Source organism: Aspergillus versicolor (genome assembly GCF_001890125.1).
Source record: "Aspergillus versicolor CBS 583.65 unplaced genomic scaffold ASPVEscaffold_10, whole genome shotgun sequence".
Taxonomy (NCBI): Eukaryota; Fungi; Ascomycota; class Eurotiomycetes; order Eurotiales; family Aspergillaceae; genus Aspergillus; species Aspergillus versicolor.
In genome coordinates, this window is record NW_024467533.1 from 1,178,216 (window position 1) to 1,189,512 (window position 11,297).

At 52.2% G+C, this 11,297-nt stretch overlaps 4 protein-coding genes across 4 annotated transcripts; 2 read left to right on the forward strand and 2 right to left on the reverse strand.

The window, feature by feature from the left end:
• Positions 1–1,003: 1,003 nt before the first annotated feature.
• Positions 1,004–7,618, forward strand: ASPVEDRAFT_32696 (glutamate synthase (NADH); the record flags this gene model as incomplete). Its single annotated transcript, XM_040810635.1, has 5 exons — positions 1,004–1,179; positions 1,235–1,275; positions 1,341–4,686; positions 4,740–5,040; positions 5,099–7,618. 5 exons carry the CDS (start codon positions 1,004–1,006, stop codon positions 7,616–7,618), a joined length of 6,384 nt encoding a protein of 2,127 aa, XP_040672156.1.
• Positions 7,619–8,433: 815 nt separating this feature from the next.
• ASPVEDRAFT_323137 (uncharacterized protein) lies at positions 8,434–9,095 on the forward strand. Its single transcript, XM_040810592.1, has 2 exons — positions 8,434–8,455; positions 8,518–9,095. Exon 2 carries the CDS (start codon positions 8,644–8,646, stop codon positions 9,049–9,051), a length of 408 nt encoding a protein of 135 aa, XP_040672157.1. The 5' UTR covers positions 8,434–8,455; positions 8,518–8,643; the 3' UTR covers positions 9,052–9,095.
• A 44-nt stretch (positions 9,096–9,139) lies between these two features.
• On the reverse strand, positions 9,140–10,192 carry ASPVEDRAFT_87700 (uncharacterized protein; the record flags this gene model as incomplete). The annotated part of the gene is made up of 1 exon (XM_040818129.1): positions 9,140–10,192. One exon carries the CDS (start codon positions 10,190–10,192, stop codon positions 9,140–9,142), a length of 1,053 nt encoding a protein of 350 aa, XP_040672158.1.
• A 457-nt stretch (positions 10,193–10,649) lies between these two features.
• Positions 10,650–11,258, reverse strand: ASPVEDRAFT_103055 (EMI1 family protein; the record flags this gene model as incomplete). Its single annotated transcript, XM_040805585.1, has 1 exon — positions 10,650–11,258. A coding segment is annotated over one exon (609 nt), but the record flags the coding sequence as incomplete, so codon positions are not given.
• Positions 11,259–11,297: the final 39 nt, after the last annotated feature.

Sequence of the window (11,297 nt, forward strand, 5' to 3'; positions counted from 1 at the left end):
TATCTCTGACCTGCTCCCCGACTTTCGAACGCGTCCCGGAGTCCACCAGCCCCCATCCCGATGCATGCAGAGTCGCAGTCTCGCAGACAGTGCTGTCCTGGGGGAACGTGTTTAGCGGCAAGTGTGGACGTTAGCGATGTTAGCTGGAGATTCGTTTGTGAAATTGAATTGGAGTTTCTGCGTTGGTTGCCCTAGATTTTGACGACCGGGTTTACATGTGAAGTTGAGCCGAGTTCCTGAGACCCTAGAAGTACTCCAAAGTCCAAACCAAAGTGCTGCGGCGGACATTTTCTAGCCAGGAGCGGAAGCCGCCGAAAACGCTCTGTCGTTGTATCTATCAGTCAAGGACGAAATATGCCCCCGAATAGTAGTAAAGTAGCATCTTGCCGGTGCGTGATAATTGAAAAGCCAGCTTATCTTATTTCTTTTCATCTGCCCCGGAGAGGACTGCGAGTCTCCTAGGCTCAAGGATATGTATAAGCAAACGGCAATTCGCCACGCTGGAATGCCTTGTCGTCGATCTCCACCACAATAGTTTTCCCGAATTGGGCTCCTCTCCCTCAGTCCGTGATCTCACGATCGAAGTATCCTCCCTCGTCTGCTGTACCGCGCCATACATACGTACAATACCCAGACTGAGCCCGTATCGGAGCGTCCCAAGTGAATTCCCCGGGCCTGTCCTCCTCCCGCCCAGTAATTTTTTTTTTGCGACGCACCCCCCCCCAAATTCCCCTCTCCTCTTATTTCTGGCTTCCCCCTCCTCTTCCTTCTCTTTCTCCTCTCCTTTCTACTTTTTTTTATCGTCCCCGGAGCCAGAAGTCGGGCAAAGTACCATTGCGATTGTACCTCCATTGCCCACGCTCCGCTATCGACGACATACTACGCCTTATCTATACATCACAACTTCAGCCCCGCCCAAACCTAACAGCGGCGGCCGACCCAACACTCATCACCACTCCCCCGGTTTCTGTAATTCCATTCTCTGTCGGCCACCGGCGGAAGAATGGGTCTGAACTTGGAGGAAATCTATGGCCAAACTATAGTTGAGGAGCAGAAGCCGAATGAGTATTCGGAGTACCAGCCAAAGAAGGGATATGGCTGGGCTAACACTTTGCCTGAGCGGCAAGGTCTCTATGACCCCGAATATGAAAAGGATGCTTGCGGTGTAGGCTTTGCTGCGTAAGTGGATGGGCCCTATCGCATATCATACTCTAACACGTTCTCTACTGTACAGCAATATTAAAGGCAGAGCTAGTCACAAGATTGTCAGCGATGGTGAGTTCCTAAAATCCGAAATATTGGGATTGCCCTTACTCACGATACGTTTTCTATCTCGATAGCCCGGAATCTGCTCTGTAACATGACGCACAGAGGTGCAGTCGGTTCGGACGCTCGAGACGGTGATGGTGCTGGTGTAATGACTAGTATCCCTCACAAGTTCTTTATCAAAAACTTTGCTCGTGAAGTTGGAGTGGATCTCCCACCACTTGGCCAGTATGCCGCCGGTAACCTCTTCTTCAAGCCTGATGAAGAGTCTCTGAAAGATTCCATCAAACAATTCGAGGAAATTGCTACAACCCTAGGACTGCGTGTACTAGGATGGCGTGAAGTTCCTCGCGATTCCACTATCCTTGGCCCTGCAGCTCTGTCTCGGGAGCCTACTATTCTGCAACCTTTCGTAGTGCTGAAATCTGCCTACGGCGATGGTAGCAAGCCCGAGATCACTGATCCGGAGAAGTTTGACGCAAAGACTTTCGAGCTCCAGCTTTACGTCCTGCGAAAGCGCGCTACGCACATCCTTGGCCTTGCCAATTGGTTCTACCTCTGCTCTCTCAGCAACCGGAACATTGTGTACAAGGGTCAGCTCGCTCCTATTCAAGTATACCAGTACTACCACGATCTGGTGAACGTCGATTATGAGGGCCACTTTGCTCTTGTCCACTCTCGTTTCTCTACCAACACATTCCCCTCTTGGGACCGCGCACAGCCTCTGCGCTGGGCTGCTCACAACGGTGAAATTAACACCTTACGAGGAAACAAAAATTGGATGCGTGCCCGTGAGGGTCTGCTAAAGTCCGATATTTTCGGCGAAGAGCTTGAGTCTCTACTTCCCATTGTTGAAGATGGTGGATCTGACTCTGCCGCCTTTGATAACGTCCTGGAACTTCTGATGATCAATGGCGTTCTTTCTCTACCCGAAGCCGTTATGATCATGATTCCCGAGGCATGGCAGGACAACCCAGCCATGGACCCCGCTAAGGCTTCTTTCTACGAATGGGCTGCTTGCCAGATGGAACCTTGGGACGGCCCAGCTCTCTTCACCTTCTCGGATGGGCGTTATTGTGGTGCCAACCTGGACCGCAACGGCCTGCGACCTTGCCGATTCTACGTGACTGACGATGACCGCATTATCTGCGCGTCCGAAGTTGGTGCCGTCGATATTGATCAGGAGCGTGTTATCCAGAAGGGTCGTCTGCAGCCCGGAAAAATGCTTTTGGTCGACACAGTTGCTGGCCGTATCATTGATGACTCCGAACTCAAGTACACCGTCTCCCACCGCCAGGACTTCAGCGGTTGGTTGAACAAGGAACTCGTTAAACTGCCTGCTATCACTGAGAATCTGGTTGAGCGCAACGTGGACATCCGCCACAACCTCGATAACCACACCATTCAAAATGACCCTCGTCTCAAGGCTTTCGGATATTCTTTCGAACAGGTCACTCTTCTCCTCGGGCCTATGGGTGCTGATTCCAAGGAAGCTCTTGGCTCCATGGGTAACGATGCTCCGCTAGCCTGTATTGCAAAACAACCGCGCCTTCTGTACGAGTACTTCCGTCAACTCTTCGCTCAGGTCACCAATCCCCCGATTGACCCTATCCGTGAAGCCGTTGTCATGTCTCTGGAGTGTTACGTTGGTCCCCAGGGTAACCTGCTAGCAATGGATCCATCGCAGTGCCGCCGCATGCTGCTTCCCTCTCCCATCTTGACCATCCCCGAGTTCAATTCTCTAAAGAACATCAACAGCGTCCACAAGGACTGGACTGTAAAGCTCATTGACATCACCTTCGAGAAGAAAAAGGGTGTCCCCGGATACATCGAGGCCCTTGACCGTATTTGCGATGCTGCCACGGAGGCCATCCAAAACGAAGACAAGATCCTCATCCTTTCTGACCGTGCTACATCTGCTGACAGAGTGCCCGTGTCTGCTCTTTTGGCCACAGGTCTCGTCCACCATCACCTCGTCCGCAACAAGTGGAGATCTCTTGCTGCATTGATCGTCGAAACCGCGGAAGCTCGTGAGGTTCACCACATGTGCGTTCTTGTCGGTTATGGTGCTGACGGTATCAACCCTTACCTGGCTATGGAGTGCATCCTCAAGATGAACCGAGAGAACCTGATTCGCAAGGAACTTTCTGATGAAAAGGCCATCGAAAACTACAAAGCTTCTTGCGACGGCGGTATCCTAAAGGTCATGAGCAAGATGGGTATCTCAACTCTGGCCTCCTACAAGGGCGCTCAGATTTTCGAGGCGCTCGGTATCGATGACAGCGTTATCGACCGCTGCTTTGCTGGAACTGCAAGCCGTATTCGCGGTATGACCTTTGAGCTTATCGCCCAGGATGCATTCGCTATCCACGAGCGCGGCTACCCATCTCGATCTATCATTGATATCCCCGGTCTTACCGAGTCGGGTGAGTATCACTGGCGTGATGGTGGCGAGGACCACATCAACGATCCCGTCAGCATTGCCAACGTTCAGGACGCGGTGCGCACGAAGAACGACAAGTCGTATGAAGCATACGCCAAGGCTGCACACGAGCAGATTAAGAACTGTACTCTCCGTGGTATGCTTGAATTTGACTTCGAGCAGCGGACCCCCATCCCTATCGACCAGGTCGAGCCCTGGACTGAGATTGTTCGCCGCTTCGTGACCGGTGCCATGTCTTACGGATCCATCTCGATGGAGTCCCACTCCACTCTAGCCGTTGCGATGAACCGCCTTGGTGGAAAGTCTAACACCGGTGAGGGTGGTGAAGATTCGGAGCGCAGCAAGCGGATGGAGAATGGAGATACTATGCGTTCATCCATCAAGCAAATTGCGTCTGGTCGCTTTGGTGTGACGTCTCACTATCTTGCCGATGCCGATGAACTTCAGATCAAGATGGCCCAGGGTGCTAAGCCTGGAGAGGGTGGTGAACTTCCCGGCCACAAGGTCGTTGGACCTATTGCCCACACCCGTTACTCCACCCCTGGTGTCGGTCTTATCTCGCCTCCTCCTCACCACGATATCTACTCCATTGAAGATCTGAAGCAGCTCATTTACGACCTCAAGTGCTCCAACCCCCGCTCTCGTGTTTCCGTCAAGCTTGTCTCCGAGGTCGGTGTCGGTATTGTGGCCTCTGGTGTCGCCAAGGCCAAGGCTGACCACATCCTGATATCTGGTCACGATGGTGGTACTGGTGCTTCTCGTTGGACTGGCATCAAATATGCCGGTCTTCCCTGGGAGTTGGGTCTTGCGGAGACTCACCAAACGCTCGTTCTCAACGACCTCCGTGGCCGTGTCATTGTCCAGACCGACGGTCAGATCCGTACCGGTCGTGATGTTGCCGTTGCTTGTCTTCTCGGCGCTGAGGAATTTGGCTTCGCTACTACTCCGTTGATCGCCATGGGATGCATCTACATGAGGTTCGAACCATGGCCCTTTCTCTTTACTTACATGGTTGCTAATTTTACTCTAGGAAATGTCACCTCAACACGTGCCCTGTCGGTATCGCGACTCAGGACCCTGAGCTTCGCAAAAAGTTCCAGGGTCAACCTGAGCACGTAATCAACTTCTTCTACTACATTGCCAACGAGCTGCGTGCCATTATGGCCAAGTTGGGTATCCGTACTATCAACGAAATGGTTGGCCGTGCAGAACTGCTCAAGGTTAGGGATGACCTCAGCAACCCCAAGCAGGAGAACATTGATCTTTCCCTCATTCTCACTCCCGCCCACTCCCTCCGCCCCGGTGTCGCCACCTATAACGTACGGAAACAGGTAAGTTGTGAAATAGAACTCAGAATAAGTATAGAGATTCAGTCACTAACTAAAGCAGGACCACCGCCTCCACACTCGCCTTGACAACAAACTCATCGCCGAATCTGAACTTGCCTTGGAGAAGGGCCTACCCTGCCGCGTTGAGTGCGATATTGTCAACACTGATCGCGCTCTAGGTGCTACTCTTTCTTATCAAGTCAGCCGTCGCTACGGCGGCGAGGGGCTTCCCCAAGATACCATTCACTCCAATATCAAGGGTTCAGCTGGTCAGTCCTTCGGTGCTTACCTCGCTCCCGGAATTACACTGGAACTTGAGGGTGACGCCAACGATTACGTCGGTAAGGGTCTGTCGGGTGGCCGCCTCATTGTCTACCCACCGCGCGGCGCTGCCTACAAAGCGGAGGAGAACGTCATCGTCGGTAACACCTGTCTGTATGGTGCCACCCGCGGTACTTGTTTCTTCCGTGGTGCCGCCGCTGAGCGTTTTGCTGTTCGTAACTCTGGTGCTACTGCGGTTGTTGAAGGTGTCGGTGACCATGGATGTGAATACATGACTGGCGGTCGTGTGGTTGTTCTTGGTTCAACTGGTCGTAACTTTGCTGCCGGTATGTCCGGTGGCATTGCCTATATTCTTGATATGAACCAAGACTTCCTTTCCAAGGTCAACATGGAGATGGTGGAGTGCTCTGGTCTTGAAGACCCAGCTGAGATTGCCTTCCTCCGTGGCCTGATCGAGGATCACCACCACTACACCGGCTCCGAGTTAGCTGCTCGTGTTCTCTTGGACTTCACCCGTGCTCTTCCTCACTTCGTCAAGGTATTGCCCATTGATTACAAGCGTACCCTTGAGGAAGAAGCCGCCAAGGCTGCTGCCGCGAAGAAGCCTGAAATTACGCTTCCTCAGTTGCCTAGCACTCCTGCCGAGAAAGAGAAGCCCACGGCCGCGCCTGATTCCAAAAAGACAGAGCTTTTGGATATTGAAGACAGTGTTACGGACTCCAAGGTCGAGAAGAAGAGAACCGCGCTTATTCTCGACAAGACCCGGGGCTTCATGAAGTACAACCGCCGCAGCGAGAAGTACCGCAACCCAGCTACCCGAACCCGCGACTGGGCAGAGCTGTCTAATCGCCTCACTGAGGATGAGCTCAAATACCAGTCTGCTCGTTGCATGGATTGCGGTGTTCCTTTCTGCCAGTCCGACACGGGTTGCCCGATCTCCAACATCATTCCCAAGTGGAACGAACTTGTCTTCCAAAACCAGTGGCAGGATGCCCTTAACCGTCTTCTCATGACAAACAACTTCCCCGAGTTTACCGGCCGTGTCTGTCCTGCACCTTGCGAGGGCGCCTGTGTCTTGGGCATCAACGAAGACCCTGTTGGTATCAAGTCCATTGAGTGTGCCATCATTGACCGTGGTTTCGAGATGGGGTGGATGGTTCCTCGTCCCCCTGCTGTTCGCAGTGGCAAAACCGTTGCCATCATTGGTTCCGGTCCAGCTGGTCTTGCGGCTGCTGACCAGCTCAACCGCGCCGGACACACTGTCACGGTCTATGAGCGTGCCGACCGCATCGGTGGTCTACTCATGTACGGAATTCCCAACATGAAGCTTGACAAGAAGGTTGTTCAGCGCCGTGTTGATCTGATGGCTGCTGAGGGCGTCAAGTTTGTCACCAGCACCACTGTTGGGCCCGACGGTGAGCACTCCTTGGAGACCCTTCGCCAGGGCAACGATGCTGTTATCCTTGCTACTGGTGCAACTGTTGCCCGTGATCTCAAAGCCCCTGGCCGTGAGCTTGATGGAGTTCACTTCGCCATGCAGTTCCTGCATAAAAACACCAAGTCTCTCCTTGACTCTGAATTGGCCGATGGCTCTTACATCTCCGCCAAGGACAAACACGTCGTCGTCATTGGAGGTGGTGATACCGGTAACGACTGCATCGGTACCTCTGTCCGCCACGGCGCCAAGTCTGTCGTCAACTTCGAACTTCTGCCCCAGCCTCCCCCAGAGCGTGCCCGTGACAACCCCTGGCCCCAGTGGCCCCGTATTTACCGGGTCGACTATGGACACTCTGAAGTCAAGACCCACATGGGCAAGGATCCCCGCGAGTTCTGCATCATGTCCAAGGAGTTCGTTGACGACGGTAGCGGCCGTGTGAAGGGAATAAACACTGTCCGCGTTGAATGGACCAAGAGTGCCACTGGTGGATGGGACATGAAGACCGTCGAAGGGAGCGAGCAGTTCTTCCCTGCCGACCTTGTTCTCCTCTCCATGGGGTTCCTTGGTCCCGAGGACCGTCTCCTTGGTGAAGAAATTGAACGTGATGCCCGCAAGAACGTTAAGACCAACCCTGGCCACTACGGCACCAACGTACCAGGAGTATACGCTGCTGGTGACTGCCGCCGCGGGCAGTCCCTGATCGTCTGGGGTATCAACGAGGGTCGCCAATGCGCCCGCGAGGTCGACACGTTCCTCTCCGGCATCAGCTCTCAGCTCCCCGTGACTGGCGGTATCGTTCGCCGACCTGCCATTGACGCAGTTCGCCAAGCCACCGAGCAGACTGTGACTATTGCCGCATAAACACGGTAAACAGATAAAACTTCGGCGCGCTGGACAGGCTCCGGCGGGACGGCAGGTTCGTTCTATGGCTGATGATGACGATGATCTATGAATAATACCACGGCGAAAAGAGAAAGGGAAAACTTTGCTTCTTGATCAGCGGGATAATTGGAAGATGTAAAATATCTTTAGTGATTTAGAATTTCCGTTGAACAATTTATTCAATTTCCTTGAGTTGAGGTGGTACTTGAAAGTAAGCAGTAGGAACGGCGTAACTATAAGGAAGCTGGACAACCGACAAAAGCCGGGCTCATCAGCCTCGGTAAGAGCAGGAGGCCCAGTGGTTGCACTATAACTACTATACCTCAGCTCCATGATCGGCAACTCACATCATCCCATCCCTCTATTTTTCAAAAACGATAAGCAATACCGAGTTGGTGAGCATCGCGGCCTCTCGCACGGTCACAAGTACCACTACGACTCCAGCTTCTGAGCCATGTGCAAGAGCATCGCTACGACGGCCTGAGGATGTAGAGGATGAACCCACGAGTGACGGCCGAGCGAAGTAGGGACTTGGGCTTGTAGATGGAGGGGCTGCTGCTTGGAGGTTGCTCTGTGCCGCTTTCATGTTTGAAGCATTGCTATGGGGTAAATTCCCATTATGCATCGAACTCAAGCTTGAGACATGGCTCATAGAACTATGCACAGGCTTCCCTCTCTCATTTGGCGTCTTTCAAGAATACGACTCCAAGGTTCCAGAATTTATAGCATCCAGATTTGGTTATCTTGGAGCACCGGTCATCATGCCTTTTATTCAGCGCTACCAGCGGTGGCAGCGCCAGCTGATCTGGGTTGGTTGTATGCATCATGAATTCATAATTTCCTAGGGGGGCAAGATGTAGATTGCTAACATATGTCAGGGCCGATTTGCATTACTGGGCTCGTGCTTGGATCCTTTGCGTCCACATTGGAAGTTCTTATCCTCACACAGGGTGTGGCCTATACATAGCCTTGGTTTCCTTGTCTTCTACTATCCCATCCTCAGCATGGTAAATGAGTACTGGATCGCACGTCGTGGCATGGCCTACGGTATTCTCTGTGGTGCCTCTGGCGTCTCAGGGTCCGTGATGCCGTTTGCCCTGCAAACTCTGTTAGCAAAGTACGGTTACAGAACAACACTTCGTGCTGTGGCCGTGGCTCTCACCTTGCTCACCGGCCCGTTGATTCCTCTCTTGAAGGGCCGTTTGCCGCCTTCAGGGCAAGCCATGGGCGTTTTTCCGGAGCCCCCTCGTTGTCCTATCGTTGGGTCATCGTTTTCACTGGTATTTGCATGTCCGCGAGTGCTTGTACCATTTGCTTGCAGTATTCGAAATACCTCTGTGTTATGGTTGTTAGGTGACTTTGTGGATACCTACAAGAGCGCTTACCCCATAGACATAATATGTATAGCTTAAGCTTAAGCTAATTCAACGTTTTAAAAACACAAACATCGCTAATGATTTACTAAGTTCATAGTGTTTATATATATAATAAATAGATTCTTTATCCCTCTCCTTCCTCTTCCGCAATATTCATCTCCCTTGGCGCTGTAAACACCGGCCCAGGGGGTCCCCTCCTTATCCTCCCCTCGCTCTTCGCATGCACCGGGAGTTCTCGCCCACGAGCAGTTTGTTGACGTGGTACTGGTGCCTTCTTTGGTCGGAACCTACTTGCCCTTTGCTTCTCTCCCATCCTATTCGCATGTCTCGTGGCCTCCTCGAACATCGAAAGTTCTCCCACCCTCAGCATCGAGTCGAGAATGTCGTCGCCAACCAGCAACACCTGGGATAGGAACTCATACATGTAGGCTAGCCGCTCGTCAGCTGACACAGCCAATCCCCACAGGTTTCGAACGAGCATCTCATCGTCCGTTGGCGTTGGTGGTTTCAGGATGGTTTTGCGCGGAACGTGTGTACGATGTCTCGGCTGTAGACCATTGTTGCCATGAAACTGGTGTTCTGTGCCAATATCAGGCGGCGTTTGGCCCGATGGCGATGAAGAACGCGAATACCAAGAGGTTGGATAGCGCTTTTCCTCGTAAGAGTCGCCCAAGTCGGCCCGGATAGTACTGCCGTCGTGCTCAGGGCTACCGCTACGAGGGCTCGTAGGACTGAGATTGGGAATAGCGCCGTTGTTTCCCTTGCTTCTTCTCTGGTGATACTCGTTTAGACCCGGTGTGGTAGGATGGGTTGGGCTCTTTGGAATTTCGCTGACATTACCCCAGTGAACGGTTCTCGCGCGATACGCGCTGCGGACGAACCTGTCACTGTCGGCAGATTTATTATCCTTGTTATCGAGATAACCGGGATTGGGGCTGGGTTTTTCACCTCGGGTGTGAGCCGCCGCAAGGGCAATAGAATTGGGCTTTCGGTTTGATCGACGCCCGTTGGACGAGAATGGTTCATCCTTGCCGCCAAACGGGCGATGGTTTGGACTGTAAGTGTTTGGTGACTGATCAGTATATGGTGGTGGAGGACTCGAGGGGCGTTTGGTGGTGCTGACGGCGGAGATAATTCTGTCAGCCGCCCATTCGACGAAGCTATAGAGTGATGGCATTTCGAGTGCAGCAGGCCAGTCAGTTTCAAATGTTAGTGGAGCGAACATTTCGAAAGTTCAAATCCATGTGAGGGAGAAGGGACCCCCGTTTATGTATCCTTCACTATACGAAGATGGTAGGACAAAGAGAGCGAGTGCAGACAATGGCGACACTGATCAAAGACCAATTGTGTGAAGAGAAGATAAAGGCGTTTCATAGAAGCACTTGCAATCTCATGAATGAGAAATTCATAAAGAAGAGGGTCGTTTTGTCTTTGTTCATTAATAGATATCTCCATATTATACAATTATTGTACATAGCCCCAAACACGTAGGGCCAAGGGATCCTGCTACACGCTGTTAGTACAGGAATTTGAGAAAAATAGTGGGGGCTATATAACTCACAAGAAAAAAGAAAGAAAGAAAGAAAAAACTAAATCGTACTAGACGGGTGTCGCGCCTGCGCCTGAGCTTTCTCCTCTGCCTCCATTTCCCTCTCCAAAGCCGCAAAGTCTCCCTGAAAGGCACTCTTGACCGGTTCCATTCGTACTTCCCACACGTCCTCACTACTTGGCCCAGTCTTATACTTGATAGCCTTTCTCCGATTGTGCTCTCGAATTACGCGCCTCTTCTCGTTGTCGCCAAATGTCCTTGTCTTCATACACAGCCAGAAATTCTCCCAGTGCTCACTGCATGACCGCAGCTCACCATATCGATAAACATTGACAAACTGACCGCCTAACGACTGGCAGAAGAAAGCGTAATCAAACGCCGAGCGACAGGACATGGTATCGGGGTAGAGGGATTCGGGAGCTATAGATCCGGGAGTAGATTGAGTATTGGATGCGGGGGATTGTGTGGACGTTGCTGAGGGTTGTTGCGGTTCAGTCTGGCTGATATCATTTTTCAGGCTCTGCCATAACTCGGCGAATTCGGCGTCTGCTTGCTCTTCCCGACTGAGCTTTTGTGGTTGTTGCTGTGGTGGTGTTGGTAGGTTGCCTTGTGTTGAAGGTGCAGGTGCAGGTGGAGGTTGAGTAGGTTGAGACTCGTCCTTTTTGGAGGACGAGGAGTTCCAAAGCCAGCCCATATTTCTAGATTGAATATAGCTCTCCGGGTGTGAGAATTG